This window comes from Leuciscus leuciscus, assembly GCF_965113295.1.
Source record: "Leuciscus leuciscus genome assembly, chromosome: 3".
NCBI classification, from domain to species: Eukaryota; Metazoa; Chordata; class Actinopteri; order Cypriniformes; family Leuciscidae; genus Leuciscus; species Leuciscus leuciscus.
In genome coordinates, this window is record NC_138727.1 from 53185597 (window position 1) to 53200697 (window position 15101).

The 15101-nt window shown below is 36.9% G+C and overlaps 1 protein-coding gene across 1 annotated transcript in view; it reads right to left on the reverse strand.

The window, feature by feature from the left end:
- LOC309494714 (uncharacterized protein) overlaps positions 1-10849 on the reverse strand; it is a 58623-nt gene extending 47774 nt beyond the window's left edge. The window contains exons 1-13 of the mRNA XM_082164125.1: positions 10724-10849; positions 10212-10407; positions 9888-10056; positions 9705-9778; positions 8857-8945; positions 8630-8712; positions 7956-8043; positions 7696-7798; positions 7498-7618; positions 6834-6949; positions 6329-6475; positions 5830-6033; positions 397-588 (exon numbers count right to left, since the gene is read on the reverse strand). Coding sequence (XP_082020251.1) covers positions 397-588; positions 5830-6033; positions 6329-6475; positions 6834-6949; positions 7498-7618; positions 7696-7798; positions 7956-8043; positions 8630-8712; positions 8857-8945; positions 9705-9778; positions 9888-10056; positions 10212-10407; positions 10724-10791 — 1650 coding nt within the window. The 5' untranslated portion in view covers positions 10792-10849. The remainder of the gene's footprint in view (positions 1-396; positions 589-5829; positions 6034-6328; positions 6476-6833; positions 6950-7497; positions 7619-7695; positions 7799-7955; positions 8044-8629; positions 8713-8856; positions 8946-9704; positions 9779-9887; positions 10057-10211; positions 10408-10723) is intronic.
- Between the last annotated feature and the right edge of the window lie 4252 nt (positions 10850-15101).

The following is a 15101-nucleotide window of genomic DNA, read 5'->3' on the forward strand; positions in this document are numbered from 1 at the left end:
GCTCTTGTTTTAAATGTTTTTTTCCGTTATTATGCTTGTTGTTGTCATCTGTTGACGTTGTACAATCAGAATGTGGCGGTTGGTCGGTGTGGTATTAGTCCCGCCCCTCCTCCACTGTGATTGGACGGTTGGGTAAAAAGTGACAGTGATGAGCGCTGCGAGTTGAACATTCTTCAACTCTCGGCAACCTGTAAAATGCCGAAGGCTCAGCGCTTCAGCGTGAAAAAAAACCGCTCAGCGCCTCGTTACGCTCATGCCGTTTTAAAAACGCAGCGCTCCCATTGAAAAATATTGAAAAAATACGCCAGCCGCGTGAAAAAACGCTTTGGTGGACACACGGCCTTAGTGTCAATTCTTGATGTCTAATAGATCTATAATAATACATGGTTGACCCACCGTTCCCATGCATGTGTCCTTCACGTCGACCCAGACTGAATCAGACACCACCTCAGACGAGCCCACATGATAATAAGCCACAAAGCGGAAGGACGGCACCATGTCTTTGGTTACAAGTAGAGACAGAGTCACTAGAGCTTGTCCACTCCTCTTGAACCTGTCTGCCTTAACAATCTGACCTTTACTCAAGATCTGAAAATGAGAGGGAAATTTGACATTTAACCTTAACATTCATGCAGTCCCTTACGAAAAAGAAGTTTATTATTTTAAACTAAAAATAATAAAGTGTACTTTCAGTCTACATTTTATATACCTCTCAAAAATATACTTTATGTACTTCTTAGAAATATACTTAAAATTACACTTAAATGTTCTTGACTTATACTGAGAGAAAAGTCTAAGTATATTTGGCCTGTACTTGTACTCAATCTTTTGATCAAGATATACTTAAAAGTATAATTAAGTATTCAAAGTATACTTGGCTTGTAGTTGTGTTAGTAGCCTATTAAATGTACTTTTTTTTTTTACATAGTTTTTCATATACAGTCTTATGAATCTTACATTGTTTGAAAATATTGATTAGAATCTTGATATAAAACACATATGTTTCTAATTCTGTGTATCAGAATTTTTGTGTAGGCTAGTCCACTGGTAGTGTATAGGAATTTACTCTAATTCTACTTTTCCCCTAGCCTGGCTAACGTCAGACCTCGTCTCACTGAGACGTGGTCTGGGAACCACATGTTCATTTTCTCGTATTTGAGTCGTGGTTTATGAATGCCCAGAGCCGTTTATTGGGCGCTACGAATGTCTATCAAATGCGCCTGTACGTAGCTCATAGCCAATCGTTTCAATTATACCAGATGACGTATGTAGAGCGACAGAAACTCGACGAGGAAGAAGACGATGGGTCCGAGATTTATGTGTACACGATGGCGTTCAGCGACTATTGCCGTTTGTGCAAGACAAACATGAGGGTAGAAGGTATATATGGACACTCTACAGACATGTTTTTATCGAAAAAACCACCGAGTTTATCCGAGAGGTTAGCGTTATTAGGGGTGACAGTCGCACAGGAGTCAGGGCAATCAAGAAGATCCTGCCAGCGTTGCTCCTCCCGAATTATAGATTCCTCCCATAGATATAAACAAACTGCTTCGGTGTGTCGCATAGACGTCGTCATCGTCTTGCTGCTCCCTCCCCGTTCTGTGATTGGTCCCCTTCCCAGATAGCAACATTGTTTCGGCCCGGATCCGGCCCACATCTGGCACTTGTGGAATGCGGATCTGGCCCACATGCAGTGTGGAATGACGGCCCTTGGGTGGCCCACTCCTGTTGGCCAGATCTGGGCCACAAGCAGGCCATAGCAATGCCACATGTCAGCCAAGAGCAAAGAAATAAACCAGAACTGGACCTTATCTGAGCCATAAAATCTGTGTATATTAAATATAGAGTCATCTCATCCTTAATAAGTCTGTTAACAAGCAGAATCACTGAAGGAAAGAAGAGAACAGAAAAAGAGACAAGCAGAAACAAAAGAACTACAACTGACTTCAGCCACAGCCTTAGATGAAATCAACTGAAGAGAAAAGAAGACATTAAATCTGTGAAGATCTCAGCAGAGGAGGATTAAATAACTCCACAAACAGCATTACCAGCTTCACTTATTACTAACTTTATTTCTGTCAGACGTCTACAAACGTTTTATTGAGAATTAATGGGTTTAACTCTAATGTGTTTCATTTAAAGTCACCATAAGAGTGATTAGTGTTTCCATTAGTTGGGCTCTTAACTCTTAATATATCTTATATCTCTTTTGTTGAACACATTTGCAGCTGCAAAGAAAGCTAAAGTGAAATGAGATCAGGTGATGATGGTTACCTGTTGATGGTTTTATAATCATCATGAAATAACCTTTTTCACTGATGTCTTTGGAATGTAACAATTGTGTTGATCCATTAATAATGTCACATCACAAACCCTGTGTTTCTGCAGCATGAGATCCAACAATATAATATCAATAAGCTAGAAGACTTTATCAAACATGTGCACGAAAAAGTCAGTTTAATAAGACGCACACAGACATCAACAATCAGTGTATGAATCTCAACAATGGTGACAATCAAAAGTACTTTGCTGCAATGCATGCTGGGTACCAGCATAGTAAAAAACTCCCAGCATGCATTGCAACATGAATAAATTATGCAGCTGAATTGTCCTATAATTTTGTTTGATTCTAAATATTTGCTTTTATTTTTTGCTGTTGTTTTTGTTGTGAATTAGTAGCTTTTCAGTGATGTGAATTATTCTTTTTATCTAAATATTTGTGATTGTCACCATTGTTGAGATTCATACGTTGATTATTGATATCTGTGTGTGTCAGCATAAGTTAAATTTTTGATCTCATGTTTGTTAAAAGCTTTAAACTGACAGTTATAATATTGCTAGACCTCATGCTGCAGAAACACAGGATTTGTGATGTGAAAATATAAATGGATCAACACAATTGTTAGATTCCAAAGACATCAGTGAATGAGGTTATTTCATGATGATTATAAAATCATCAACAGGTAACCATCATCACCTGATCTCATTTCACTTTAGCTTTCTTTGCTGCTGTAAATGTGTTTGACAAACACACTGTCACAACGGCCAAAAAAAACAAGAGTTAAGATATACTAAGAGTTAAGAGCCCAACTAATGGAAACACTAGTCACTCTTATGGTGACTTTAAATGAAACAGAGTTAAACCTCTGTTAATTCTCAATAAAACTTCTGTAGACGTCTGACAGAAATAAAGTCAGTCTGGTTAGTAATAAGTGAAGCTGGTAATGCTGTTTGTGGAGTTGTTTAATCCTCCTCTGCTGAGATCTTCACAGATTTAATGTGTTCTTTTCTCTTCAGTTGATTTCATCTAAGGCTGTGTCTGAAGTCAGTTGTAGTTCTTGTGTTTCTGCTTCTTTCCTTCAGTGATTCTGCTTGTTAACAGGCTTATTAAGGCTGAGATGACTCTATATGTAATATACACAGACTTTGTGGCTCAGATAAGGTCCAGTTCTGGTTTATTTCTTTGCTCTTGGCTGACATGTGGCATTGCTATGGCCTGCTTGTGGCCCAGATCTGGCAAACAGGAGTGGGCCACCCAAGGGCCGTCATTCCACGCTGCATGTGGGCCAGATCCGCATTCCACAAGTGCCAGATGTGGGCCGGATCCGGGCCGAAACAATGTTGCTATCTGGGTTGCTGAGGCGAAAATCTGGTCCATGGAATCCAGGCTGCCTAGCAGCGTGAATAAAATTGCGCTGTGCGCAAGGCAGCATGGGGAAACCCAGGCTACTTTTCCCCACTATTGACTGAATTTTCCAGCTATCCATGTTTTCACTGTTATACGGTAGGGGGCGCTATGACACATCTTCTACTACAGAATCTCCGGATCAAAACATAGGAGAAGAAGAAGCTAAAACAAGTGATAGAAGATTGCTCACACAAATGTAAAATAACGTGATCATCAAACATTAAACAGCGTGTAAATCAAAACTGCTTAATATTACCAAATGAAATGAACCGTAACCCATGAAGAGAAAACGACTGTGAAGCTTTGGGGGTGTTGGACTCGATCTACTCCATCTGTGTTTTGATCATCGTTCTGAATCTGATCAAGCCGTGGTCTTTGAAAAAATTTGATTTTCTCAACTTTTTTGTTTAAAATGTTGCCTTTCTTTATGAAACTTACCGACATTCAAGTGTTGATTAAAAAAAGGATGCATGAAGCTAATAAAATGCTTTTAAAATTAAAGTACAGTTAAAGGTATTTTTCAAGTATAAAAAATAATATCTACATTTGAACATAGTAGTATACTGCAAGTGAAAAAATAATATATAAATAGTAAACAATACGTATAATGTTATGTTCACTTAAAAAAAACTTACAAGTATCCTTGCAGTATAAACTACTAAACTAGTAGTTTACTGAGAGTACACTTAAGTGTGTAATTTCATCAACTAAAAAATGTACTACTTGTATTAAAATAGTAAACTAAGTATTTTACTACTCTTACACTTATAGTACACTTAAAGGGATAGTTCACTTTGAAATTAAATTTTGGTATGTTTTAGCTTACCTCAAGGGCATCCAAGATGTAGGTGTCTTTTTTTCTGCAGTAGTTTCAATTTTGATATTTTTAGGTCAAACCGTTCTTGTCTGTCAGTCATATAATGCAGGTCGATGGTCATTATCTCAAAGAGCATGTACAGAGTCCAAATTAAACAATTCCCCATCGTAAGTACACATTGATGGCCTAAGACACGAAACAAGCGGTTTGTGTGAGAAAACGAACAGTATTTATATCGTTGTTACCTCTTGTACACAGCCATATCCAAGTGATCTGAGAGCGCGGGCGGGTATAGATATATACACTAGAAGTCGCCTTGGCTACTGCAGTTCGTTGGAACGAAACCGTAGCCAAGGCGACATCTAGTGTATATATCTATACCCGCCCGCGCTCTCAGATCACTTGGACGTGGCTGTGTACAAGAGGTAACAACGATATAAATACTGTTCGTTTTCTCACACAAACCGCTCATTTCGTGTCTTAGGCCATCAATGTGTATTTACGATTGTTTAATTTGGACGATGGGGAATTGTTTTAATTTGGACTCTGTGCATTCTCTTTGAGGTGGTGACCACAGACCTGCATTATATGACTGACAGACAAGAACGGTTTGACCTAAAAATATCAAAATTGAAACTACTGCGGAAAAAAAGACACCTACATCTTGGATGCCCTTGAGGTAAGCTAAAACATACCAAAATTTAATTTCAAAGTGAACTATCCCTTTAAACGTATATTTTTATATACTAAAAGTGTGCCAATTTAGTCCCAAGCAGTATTGAAATAGTACACTTAACAAGTTTACTACAAGTACACATTGATATTAGTATACTTACTACATAAAGTATACTTAAAAATATACTTGAACATTACTTAAGTATAAAATGAACTTGAAGTATACTTCTTTTTCGTAAGGGGTACATTTTATTCTTCTAGTAAACAAATATTTATTTATTTTTATCAACTGATGTGCCAATTAATTATTCAATTAATCAATGAATACTGAATGGGCACTACAGAAAATGCTTTTAGAATTCAACGTTTGTATTTTGTAATTCTGTCTGATTGAGTTTTTGAATTGTTGGTCTATATAATATGTACAATATTTAAATGCTTTTCTAATTCACCTTTCCATAAGATGGCACTTTTCAGAGCAAATTCATGCTCTATTCGTTGTGACATTTGTTTAAAAAATGCATACATTTTTTTGAGATCGTTTAATAAACAGCATTGCTACTTTGCTAGCATGTAGGTAACAGAATAATGATGCTAGATAATTAAATTCAATTAAGCCACAGACTGAAACAGGTCTGTCTCTCACCATGTAGGTGAAATCTTGATCTCTGACTCCCGGACTTCTGCCCAGGTTCAGATTGACTTTCATTTGATCACCAATCTCAAACACTGGAGTATCAATGCCGACGTGCAGGTAGTTGTTGGAGCCGCCTTTGGTCTTGTAGGCCTGAGCCGTCATCTTCTTCACTGCCTGCTGGTCGTCATCTAATTTTGGATCTTTGGTTTGTACCTGGAAGTGAAGAGATGATGATTTGATGCTATTCTAAGCTAAAAAACAAACGTAAAATGACAATAAAAACGACTAATTAAAACAGCTGGTGTCCAGGTCTGGTCTCTATTGATTAGTGTTAAAGACCAGCTTAAAGCAGTCAAGACCAGTTTTGCCAGACTGACAAGCAACACTAGCTTAAACCACATAAAACCCACAATAAATCTTAGGCATTTTTTATTTTTTTTATTTATTTAGTAAGCCTGAGACACATCAAACTCAGTAGTTCAGTAATAAATCTGACATCAGGTCTTACAGTGATCTCTAGTGTGGAAGATCCTTCGTGAGAATTGACTGTAAGCTTCGCAATGCCATTGGCTCTCGTTTGGCCTCTGACCGCTCCAGGATTGACCTCCACTTCCACATTTTCAGCAGGCATCTTGTCAGGGTCTGTTAGATAAACCTATGAAAACATCAATTATGTTTTTGCTAGACCTGACGGACTGTTTCTAAACACCATTTAATGGTGTGTTCAAGTAATGTTGGATAGACAGTGTGAGTTCAAATGGCACCACAAAATCGTAATAACAAGTTGAGAAAATAAGTCAAGATTTTATTTGATCCCCAAGTTTCCGAGCTGGAGGCGTGACAATGAAAACATGGCCGACAATGGATGAAAAAAACATGGTGGACAATGGATGTAGTTGCTTGACCTCATAATTATGAATTACAGAAACAGCTTGACAAATTAGGGTATTTTTCCAATTTCTTTATAAATATAGACTACTTATTCTTTTTGCAATAACGGAAATATTTCATACCGAGACACTGAAGGGCATCCCAGGTTTGAAGAATTGTGGTGTTCTTTCGAAGTGGATGGTGTACGGTGACGTCACAATCTGAATGCCCTTCCTCTGAGCTTCCACCATTTCACTGCCTGAAACACACACCAAATTGTGACTAAAATTGTATATTATATCATATAATATTTAAAATCAATATAAAATAAAATAATAAAATATAAATTATTATTTTTTTTTATTTTTTTTAAACACAATGGCAGTTGGAGTTGTTTTACAGCATCTCACGCAATTAGTGCTGCATTTTGTAAGACTTGTTTTCGGTGTAAAATAAAAAATAGTAGCAGTAGTTCTGAAAAACCCATCTTGTGATCCTTGCGCTCTGCTGGGCACCATTCAGAAAAGTCATTTATTTGATATTTTTTCAATCAGATTTTATGTACGGCTTTTAGAGAGTGTATAGCATTATTTAGTAAAAAATATGTTTATTTAAAAATAGCGTAATTTTATTTAATTTTTTTACATATTCACACTAAATAAATGCATTACAGCCCTAATATTTACATAACAAATTTTTCCATGAAATGCCACTTTTTAGAGCTAAATTCATGCTCTATTTGTTGTGACATGGCTCATAAATGCATACATTACTGTAGATTGGCACTGCACTTTTAATTACACTTACCAGTGTCAGTTAAAACACTGGCTGAAATGTAGATTGATCGTCCAACCAGTTGGCCGATGTCTGGGAAGGTCTGAAGTATCGTCTCCTTTGTCAGCTTGGCAGTACCTTCTCCATCTGAAATCTGTGTTTTATGTAAATGCCATCACTTTGGCTGCATCACTTTAATACGTCAAGTGTGTTTTCATCTGGGAAGCTCACCTGAACTCTTTGAAGTGAGGAAGGAATACTAGTTTTCCTCTCAACTTCCATGACACCAAACACCACAAACGCATGTCCGTTCACGTTGTTTCCATGCAAGTACCTAGAGAAACAGACTTCATGTGTGATATTAGGATTGAAGGGCTTTGGTAAGTATACAACTTTATGGAGTAAATACAGCAAATGTGGGAGAATATGAAACGTTTATCAATGCTTGGAGAGAATAATAAAACATAGTAGATCAAGAGATAAAGCCTTACCTGGCTTCAATGCTAACCGTCAAACTAGCATCTTTCACAAAGAAGAACGACTGACTGGGTGATAATGTGACTTCATAAGTGGGAAGCACTATAACAATAAATCCACATAACAATAATGAACACTAGAAAGATGATCGTGTGCATGCTGTCGGTTCCAAAAGTCAAATATCACACACATATATCACAATCGTTTATGTAAGAGGAATAAGAAATATCTGAAAAATGTATATCAGTACCATTGTTGTCATTGCTAACTAAAACTAAAACTTTTAAAAGCATTTTCGGTAACTGAATAAAGCTGATGAAATTAGATGAAAAACTTGAAGTTTAACTAAAACTGAAATAAATATAAAGCTAAATGGCACATTACAAAATTACTAAAACTTAACCTACTGTAAAAAGAAAATGAAAGCTAATTCAAACTATTTATAAATACTACAGTAGTATATAACTACTACTAAAATAGCACTGATCAAGTGCTGCTGTCATTAAAGCAAAAGAGACACTTGCCAAATACAAAGATATTATCAAATTCATGTGTTGATGATCTATTAAATAATAATAAAAAATGAAATTAAATGAAATGTGTATATTGTCAGATGTTTTCGGTATATTTGCAGTATGTAATTTGTTATAAACAACAAAAATATAATAAATATAAAGAAAGCTTCTACCATATTCTTTGACTTCGAAGTCAGCAGTGTAATTCTTTTGCGGCGTGTTTGCGAATCTTGTGACCACCTTCCAGATCCCAGGGCTACAAATATAAGCAGATCAAAAACAGATGATTACAGACCTGCGAATGAATATCCTTCTCCTCTCTACAGACAAACCGAGTGATAATCCAGTCGGTTAACTTGCGTCCAGTTACGTCAAGTCTCAGTTTTCAGCATGAACACACCTGGCAGGCTGAGGTACGGCATATTTTCCTGATCTAATCCCTTGTTGTGGAAATATGGTTTCTCTCATAGTTGTGATGCCTCGAGGATCCTTCAAGAAAAGAAAAAAAGATGAATAATTATATATAATTTTATCTCATTTCAATTATAATATTTTTTGTTTCATTATAATCAAATAGCTAATTAGCAACAGCCAGAACAGAGTGTGCACCATAAAAACAAAACCAGTCAAATTTACGTAAAAATTAAAAACAGCAGTTGCTGGAACTTTACAGCAAAAAAAAATAAATACAGTAGCAACAATTTAGGTATTACGGATTCAAATTTACAGTATTTTTTTTAATATATATATATATTTGATTATCTGATATCATGTTAATATTCCAACCAAATGAAGTACTAAAATCTGTTTTGTACCTTTATAATAAACTGACAACCACCAAAAAAACATAGGTGGGAAAAAGTTTTTCCACAAACTGTGGTAAATAATAATTTAAAGTGTAACAAATACAAAATGACACTAAAATCATTCAATAAACATGAATTTAAGGGTAAATGCTGTGATAAAAACCTCTTAGGTTAACAATAAGTATGGTGAAAAACCATTTGTTTATGGAAGTGAAAAAGAACAAATCTTCTTATAAATTAGCGGGGGAAAAAGCAAAAAAATTTAAATTCCCGGAATCCCTTGTCACACTTCACATTTTATGGTTTTACATTGAAATCACAGGTTCTTATCAGTTCTTTGTCATCAGTTACGTACATTAGGGTTTTATGTTGCATTTTATGTTACGATGACTTTTTAAAGTTCATGAATCATTTTTTAAGGAAAGTTTTCTTTTAAGAGTACCATGATTTCCACTGATATTCCAGCATGTTCAAGTGGTTTCAGACCAGGCGTCAGCGAGAAGATCCTGTACTGAACTGCAGAAAGGATATTTTATCTTATTTTCTTATTTTTACAGAAATAGTTTATTTTGTGCTTTGCATCATGACATTCAAGGGGGCATCTAATGCTGAAGCTGTTTCTTACCTGTGCTAGCAGGCGTGTAGATGGGCTTGTCTGTCTGTACAAATATATATCCAGACTGGAATGAGACCATGACCACTTTCTCCAGGGTGTGAGATGGAAAGTGAGCTTGTAGATACACATACTGCTTCTCCAGAGGATCATCAGAGAAATAGTCCCTATCACTGGGAATCTGAACAGCAGTACATAATAATGAAAGATCTACAACATGCATAAAAACAAACTAACTGTAAATAAAATAGAAGACTGTTCAAATATAAAGTTTGCCCTCTGATGAATGACACACATATGCTTACATAAGGACCAAGTATGTCAGAGTGGCATCACCTGTATATCTGTAAGGATCTGGTAATTGTTTTCTGCAGTCAGTGTCACTGTTTTGGACAGTATCTCCAGGTTCTTCTTTGGGTGGTTCTTCACTGAGATCCTCACGTTCAGGTTTCCTCCAGTGTAATCCTGAGCCTCCACAAACACGTTCTCTGAGGAACCCACTCTCAGCAAATTAGGAGCTGACAGAACAAACCTGAGGAGATCAAATCAAACAGCTGTAAATCTTGAACACATGAAGGGCACTGGTCTAGTTGTCACTTTATTCCAGTGAATATTTAGCATGGTAGGTTTAGTTTTGAAATGCATTATCAGAATAGAAGGACAGCTTAAAATTTCACTGCTATGCAGGCAAAAAAAAAAAAGATACACTGAACACATGTTGATAGTTTGTGACAACATACCCCAATAGCATGGCACAGAGCTGTCAAATGGGGCAAGTTGTCACAGCGAAAAAGGCTGTTGATAAGTATAAGTAACCTATTCATTAAAACGGTGTGTTTAATACTCACAGCGGGTCACACAGTGTGAGGAGGGGTGAGGAGAGAAGAACAGTCAGACACAGCAGCTTAACCTCCATTCTGTCTCTGTGTATGTGTGTGTGTGTGTGTTCATGTTAGTGCAGCTCTGATGTAAAACTCCTCCCATTAGCAGCTCAAAACACTTGCATCAGTTAAAGTTGATGGAAATAATAATGTGATTGAATATTAGCCTACATAATGATTTCAACGTACTGCACACAGCGATTTATTTTCTTTAAAAGTTTTTTTATATATATATAGTGTTTTAGTACTGACAGATGAGGCAGCTTTCAACAAATATCCAACTAAAGAAATCCAAAAACAACGATATAAACATATGCATAAAGGTTTCAAACTTAATTCTCAATAGTGGAGGTCGTGCCACAACAATAACGGCTCAGAGGAACAATATTTTTTTTATTTAATTTTCTTGGACACTTACACAACAATGTACATCACATGTATGTAAAAACCCATATAATATACAAAAACAAAACAAACAACAATATCCTTAGATTAGAAATAAAATGACTTTGCATTGACAGCCAATCAAAATCCTCCCTCCTTTAAAGCGCGCTGCCGCTGAGCCTGAGGTAAATTTGAACAGTTGTCTGTTGGTGTGGAGTCAGTCGTTACAGTTTTTGTTCTTGGTGTAAACCAACTTTAAATTCACAAAACTTTAGTCGTTGTAAATCTAACGGTTACTTTGATCAGAAAATAGATTCTTGTGGAGCTTTAAGGGGGAAAGAACAGAGTTCACTGCAGTGAGATTTCCCGTAAATGACCTGCACTGTTGTGCAAATGCAACCTTTGGTAAGTCTGCTGCTCTTCTATTGATCAGTCCGGGTTGGAAAACATCCCAGTATTTCAACTGAATTGTGCTGTTAAACAAAGTTATTTTGGGGTTTTCCCAGAAATTAGATGGTGTTGTTGAATTATTATGTTGTGATTTACTTTTACGTCCACGATTCAAAATTAGTTGAACATACACAACCAAAACAGATTCTGATGGATAAAACTCTCTTTAAGGAGTTTCAAATTCTCTAGCAACATGTTAGTGACAAACAAATGTTCTCCCCATTTCTTTTTTCTTTTTTCTCAAACTCTAGGACTGAAACCCTGTGGCCCAATCCGTCGAATGAATTCACAGACAGCATGTATGAAAGAAGTAGCCTGGTTAAAACCAGACCATTCTCAGTAGTAACTGAGTTATGGTCTGGCAAAGCTCCATAGACAAATCATTTCCAAAGGGGCGTCACCAACGGATGTCGCTCAAATGCCTCTCGGCGCAATTGGATAGACCTAAAACTCCAAAAACCAATCGTCATGTGTAAAGCCATATGCTGCGTCCCAATTCGCCTATGTTACACTACGCCATAAAAGTATGTACTCTTTTTGTGAAGAAAATGTATTAACTTTTGAATGTGTAGCAAAAAAGTAGGCAACTTTTGGACATACTACTTCATCATCTTTATCGTACGGATCTGTTGCGTGCATCCCGTCATGTAAACTGCCCTGTCAATCATCTTGTCACAGTTAAAATCCTCTATTAAATCTAATTTAATTTCCTACCGTTTCAGAGAGAAATGTAGTAGCATGTTCATCTGCCAGTGGGTCTTTCATGGAGACTGTCCTCATGTGTTTGCAATTTGAATATAATAATGCATTTAAAAGTTGGTGCGCTTCACCAACGGAGTGGACGTCGCTCAAATGCCTCTGGGCACAATTGGATAGACCTAAAACCAATCAATCAGAGTGATCGTCATCGTGTAAAGCCCGCCTCAACGTTTCTGATTGGTGCCGCGATTTCCACGGCATGGAAATGGCCTTGAATGAGCTTTTTGCCAGACTTACTTGCAGAGCAAATCTAAAATTTGCCGGAAGTTGGTTGGATTTTCCCAGGCTATGAAAGAAGGCAACTCCTGAGGAAAATGCTTTCAGATTTCCACGGTAGGCCTACCATAAGAGCTAATGATCTAGAACAAATCTAATGAGTCAACTGCGTTTTATATTATGGTTGTCACTTACGGTTTGGGGAAGTTGCACTCAAAAAGACTACAATTTCAAATTATACGGTTGCTACAAATAATACTTATCCGTCAGTTTGATTGAATGAGCAGTACAATTTCCTTCATGTTCTAATTTCAGACTTTACTCCCCAAATCCTTTACTTCCCACATTTCAGACTTTCTCCCCAAATCCTTTACTTCCCACATTTCAGACTTTACTCCCCAAATCCTTTACTTCCCACATTTCAGACTTTACTCCCCAAATCCTTTACTTCCCACATTTCAGACTTTCTCCCCAAATCCTCACGTCTCTTTCTATGTTTGTTTTTCGGATGCTTTAAAATGTAGCCGAATTGTTAGCAGTTTTTACTTTCTGAAGCAGGTAAACAATATTGTCTGTCAAAATTATGAAACTGAAATATCAATCACTCAATGATTGCAGTTAATTAAAATTTTTGATTAAGGCAACATATGTTACTTAAAGGTACAATATGTAAGAATTTTGCATTAAAATATCCCAAAATCTCAAGGCCAGAGTTATATATTTTGTTAAGTTGATTACTTAAAATATCCCATATTTTTCCAACTATTTTTAAATCGTGAGAAAATTGCAATTTTAACCAAGGAAACGGGGCGTTAGAGCAGGGGTGAGCTGGGAGTCGCCAGTCAATTGCGTCATATCCGCGTTACCCTCGGTTTCCGCTCGTACTGCGTGGAGTCCTGGACAAATGCGGAAGTTGTAGTTGTAGCGTCTATCAAGCTACAAACGTTAGCTTGTTTCTTGCGGTCGTTATGGAACACAATTATTATTTACTGATTGCAGCTGGTTCTGTCGACAAAGCATGCTTAATTTTATATTTTCCAAATGTAGCATTCGGTAATAGTTATGTTTATGTAAGGAAAGTATTATTGCTTTAGATTTGTGTTTAGTTTATTGACATTGTTTATCACGTCTGGTGTTTATGGCCATGTAAATAAATATAGCATGTGTTATACATAAAGATTAATCAGTATTTTGGCAAATGATGTGGGCATGTTCGAATGTACTTTTACAATTGTTTAGAACACGTAAAACTGAGCAGCGTTATCACAACAATGAATTCGACAAATACAGTAACATCTATGATAACCAATTTAGTATTAAACCTTACTTTTCTTGCAGTTAATTCATTTTAATGAAATAAAAGTGTGATGAGGTTCAAGAGTCAGGAAGGAAGAAGACAGGGGTCAGCGTGACTGGGACTCGTACTTTATTAAAATAAAACAAAACAAACAAAAGTCGCGCACAACGCGCATTCACTGTGGCAACCGCGACGGCACAAACGGTTCAAAAATGAGAGCTCGGATCCACCAGTTTTCTTTCTCGGCGTCCAATTTTCTCTCCAGTCTCTCTCTCTCTCTCGTTCCAGCGCGGCTTATAAGCGGTCTCTCCACGCCAATTACTGCAATAAAATACAGGTGTTCGTCATTAGCACTTGACCTACTCGCTCGTCTCGTCTTGTTTCTCGCTCTCTCCCATTACAGACCGCGCTGAACGACGCCCCCTCGCCACAAAAAGCATGTCATTAAACGCAGCATTTATAAAAATAGAACTTTACCTCATCCATGAACATGATTTTTAGATTCCCGTCTGACTGATTTACATCCACGGTGGAGTTTAAAACAACAGTTCCCATCATTCCACTCTCCTTCACATCGTCATCAAGCTACGCCGTTGTTGTTTGGAATGTAGCGCCCTCTAGCGGCAAAAAAAATCGTGCATATTTTACCTTTAATGCAGATATTACTACAGTGTTATTTAACACATCCATAATGTTGCTACGGAAATAATCAGGGGTCATTCATAGTCTGTTGTAGTAATTTGTTAAAGGGGTGATGAACTGAGAAATCAAAATTTCCTTGAGCTTTTGACATATAAGAGATCATCATACTATAATATCCTGTAAGTTTCAGAACTGAAAACTACCTTGTTAGTCCAATAAAAGCTTTTATAGACATCAGGCTCAGCAAACGACTCGTTTTTCAAAGTGGGGAACTATGACGTCAAAGAGGATAAAACTTTCCACAAAAGAAGATCAACGCTTACTTCAACACGGCCTGTTTAGCCCCGCCCACCGATTCGCCCAAACATGCTAAATAACATAGGACGACATGATAATTGTTAAACCGGATCGAGCTACTTCCAAGCAATAAACATGCTGTTTACTAAATATTGTGCAGTGCCTGTTTGTGGAAGAAGACAGTCTGCATAAGCTTCCTTCGGATTCCAGCATGGTTAAACTTTATTAAATCAGTCAATCACAATTTCCCGACACAGATCTGCCAGCAACATGTAAGTAACCATGTGTATTCTAATGTCT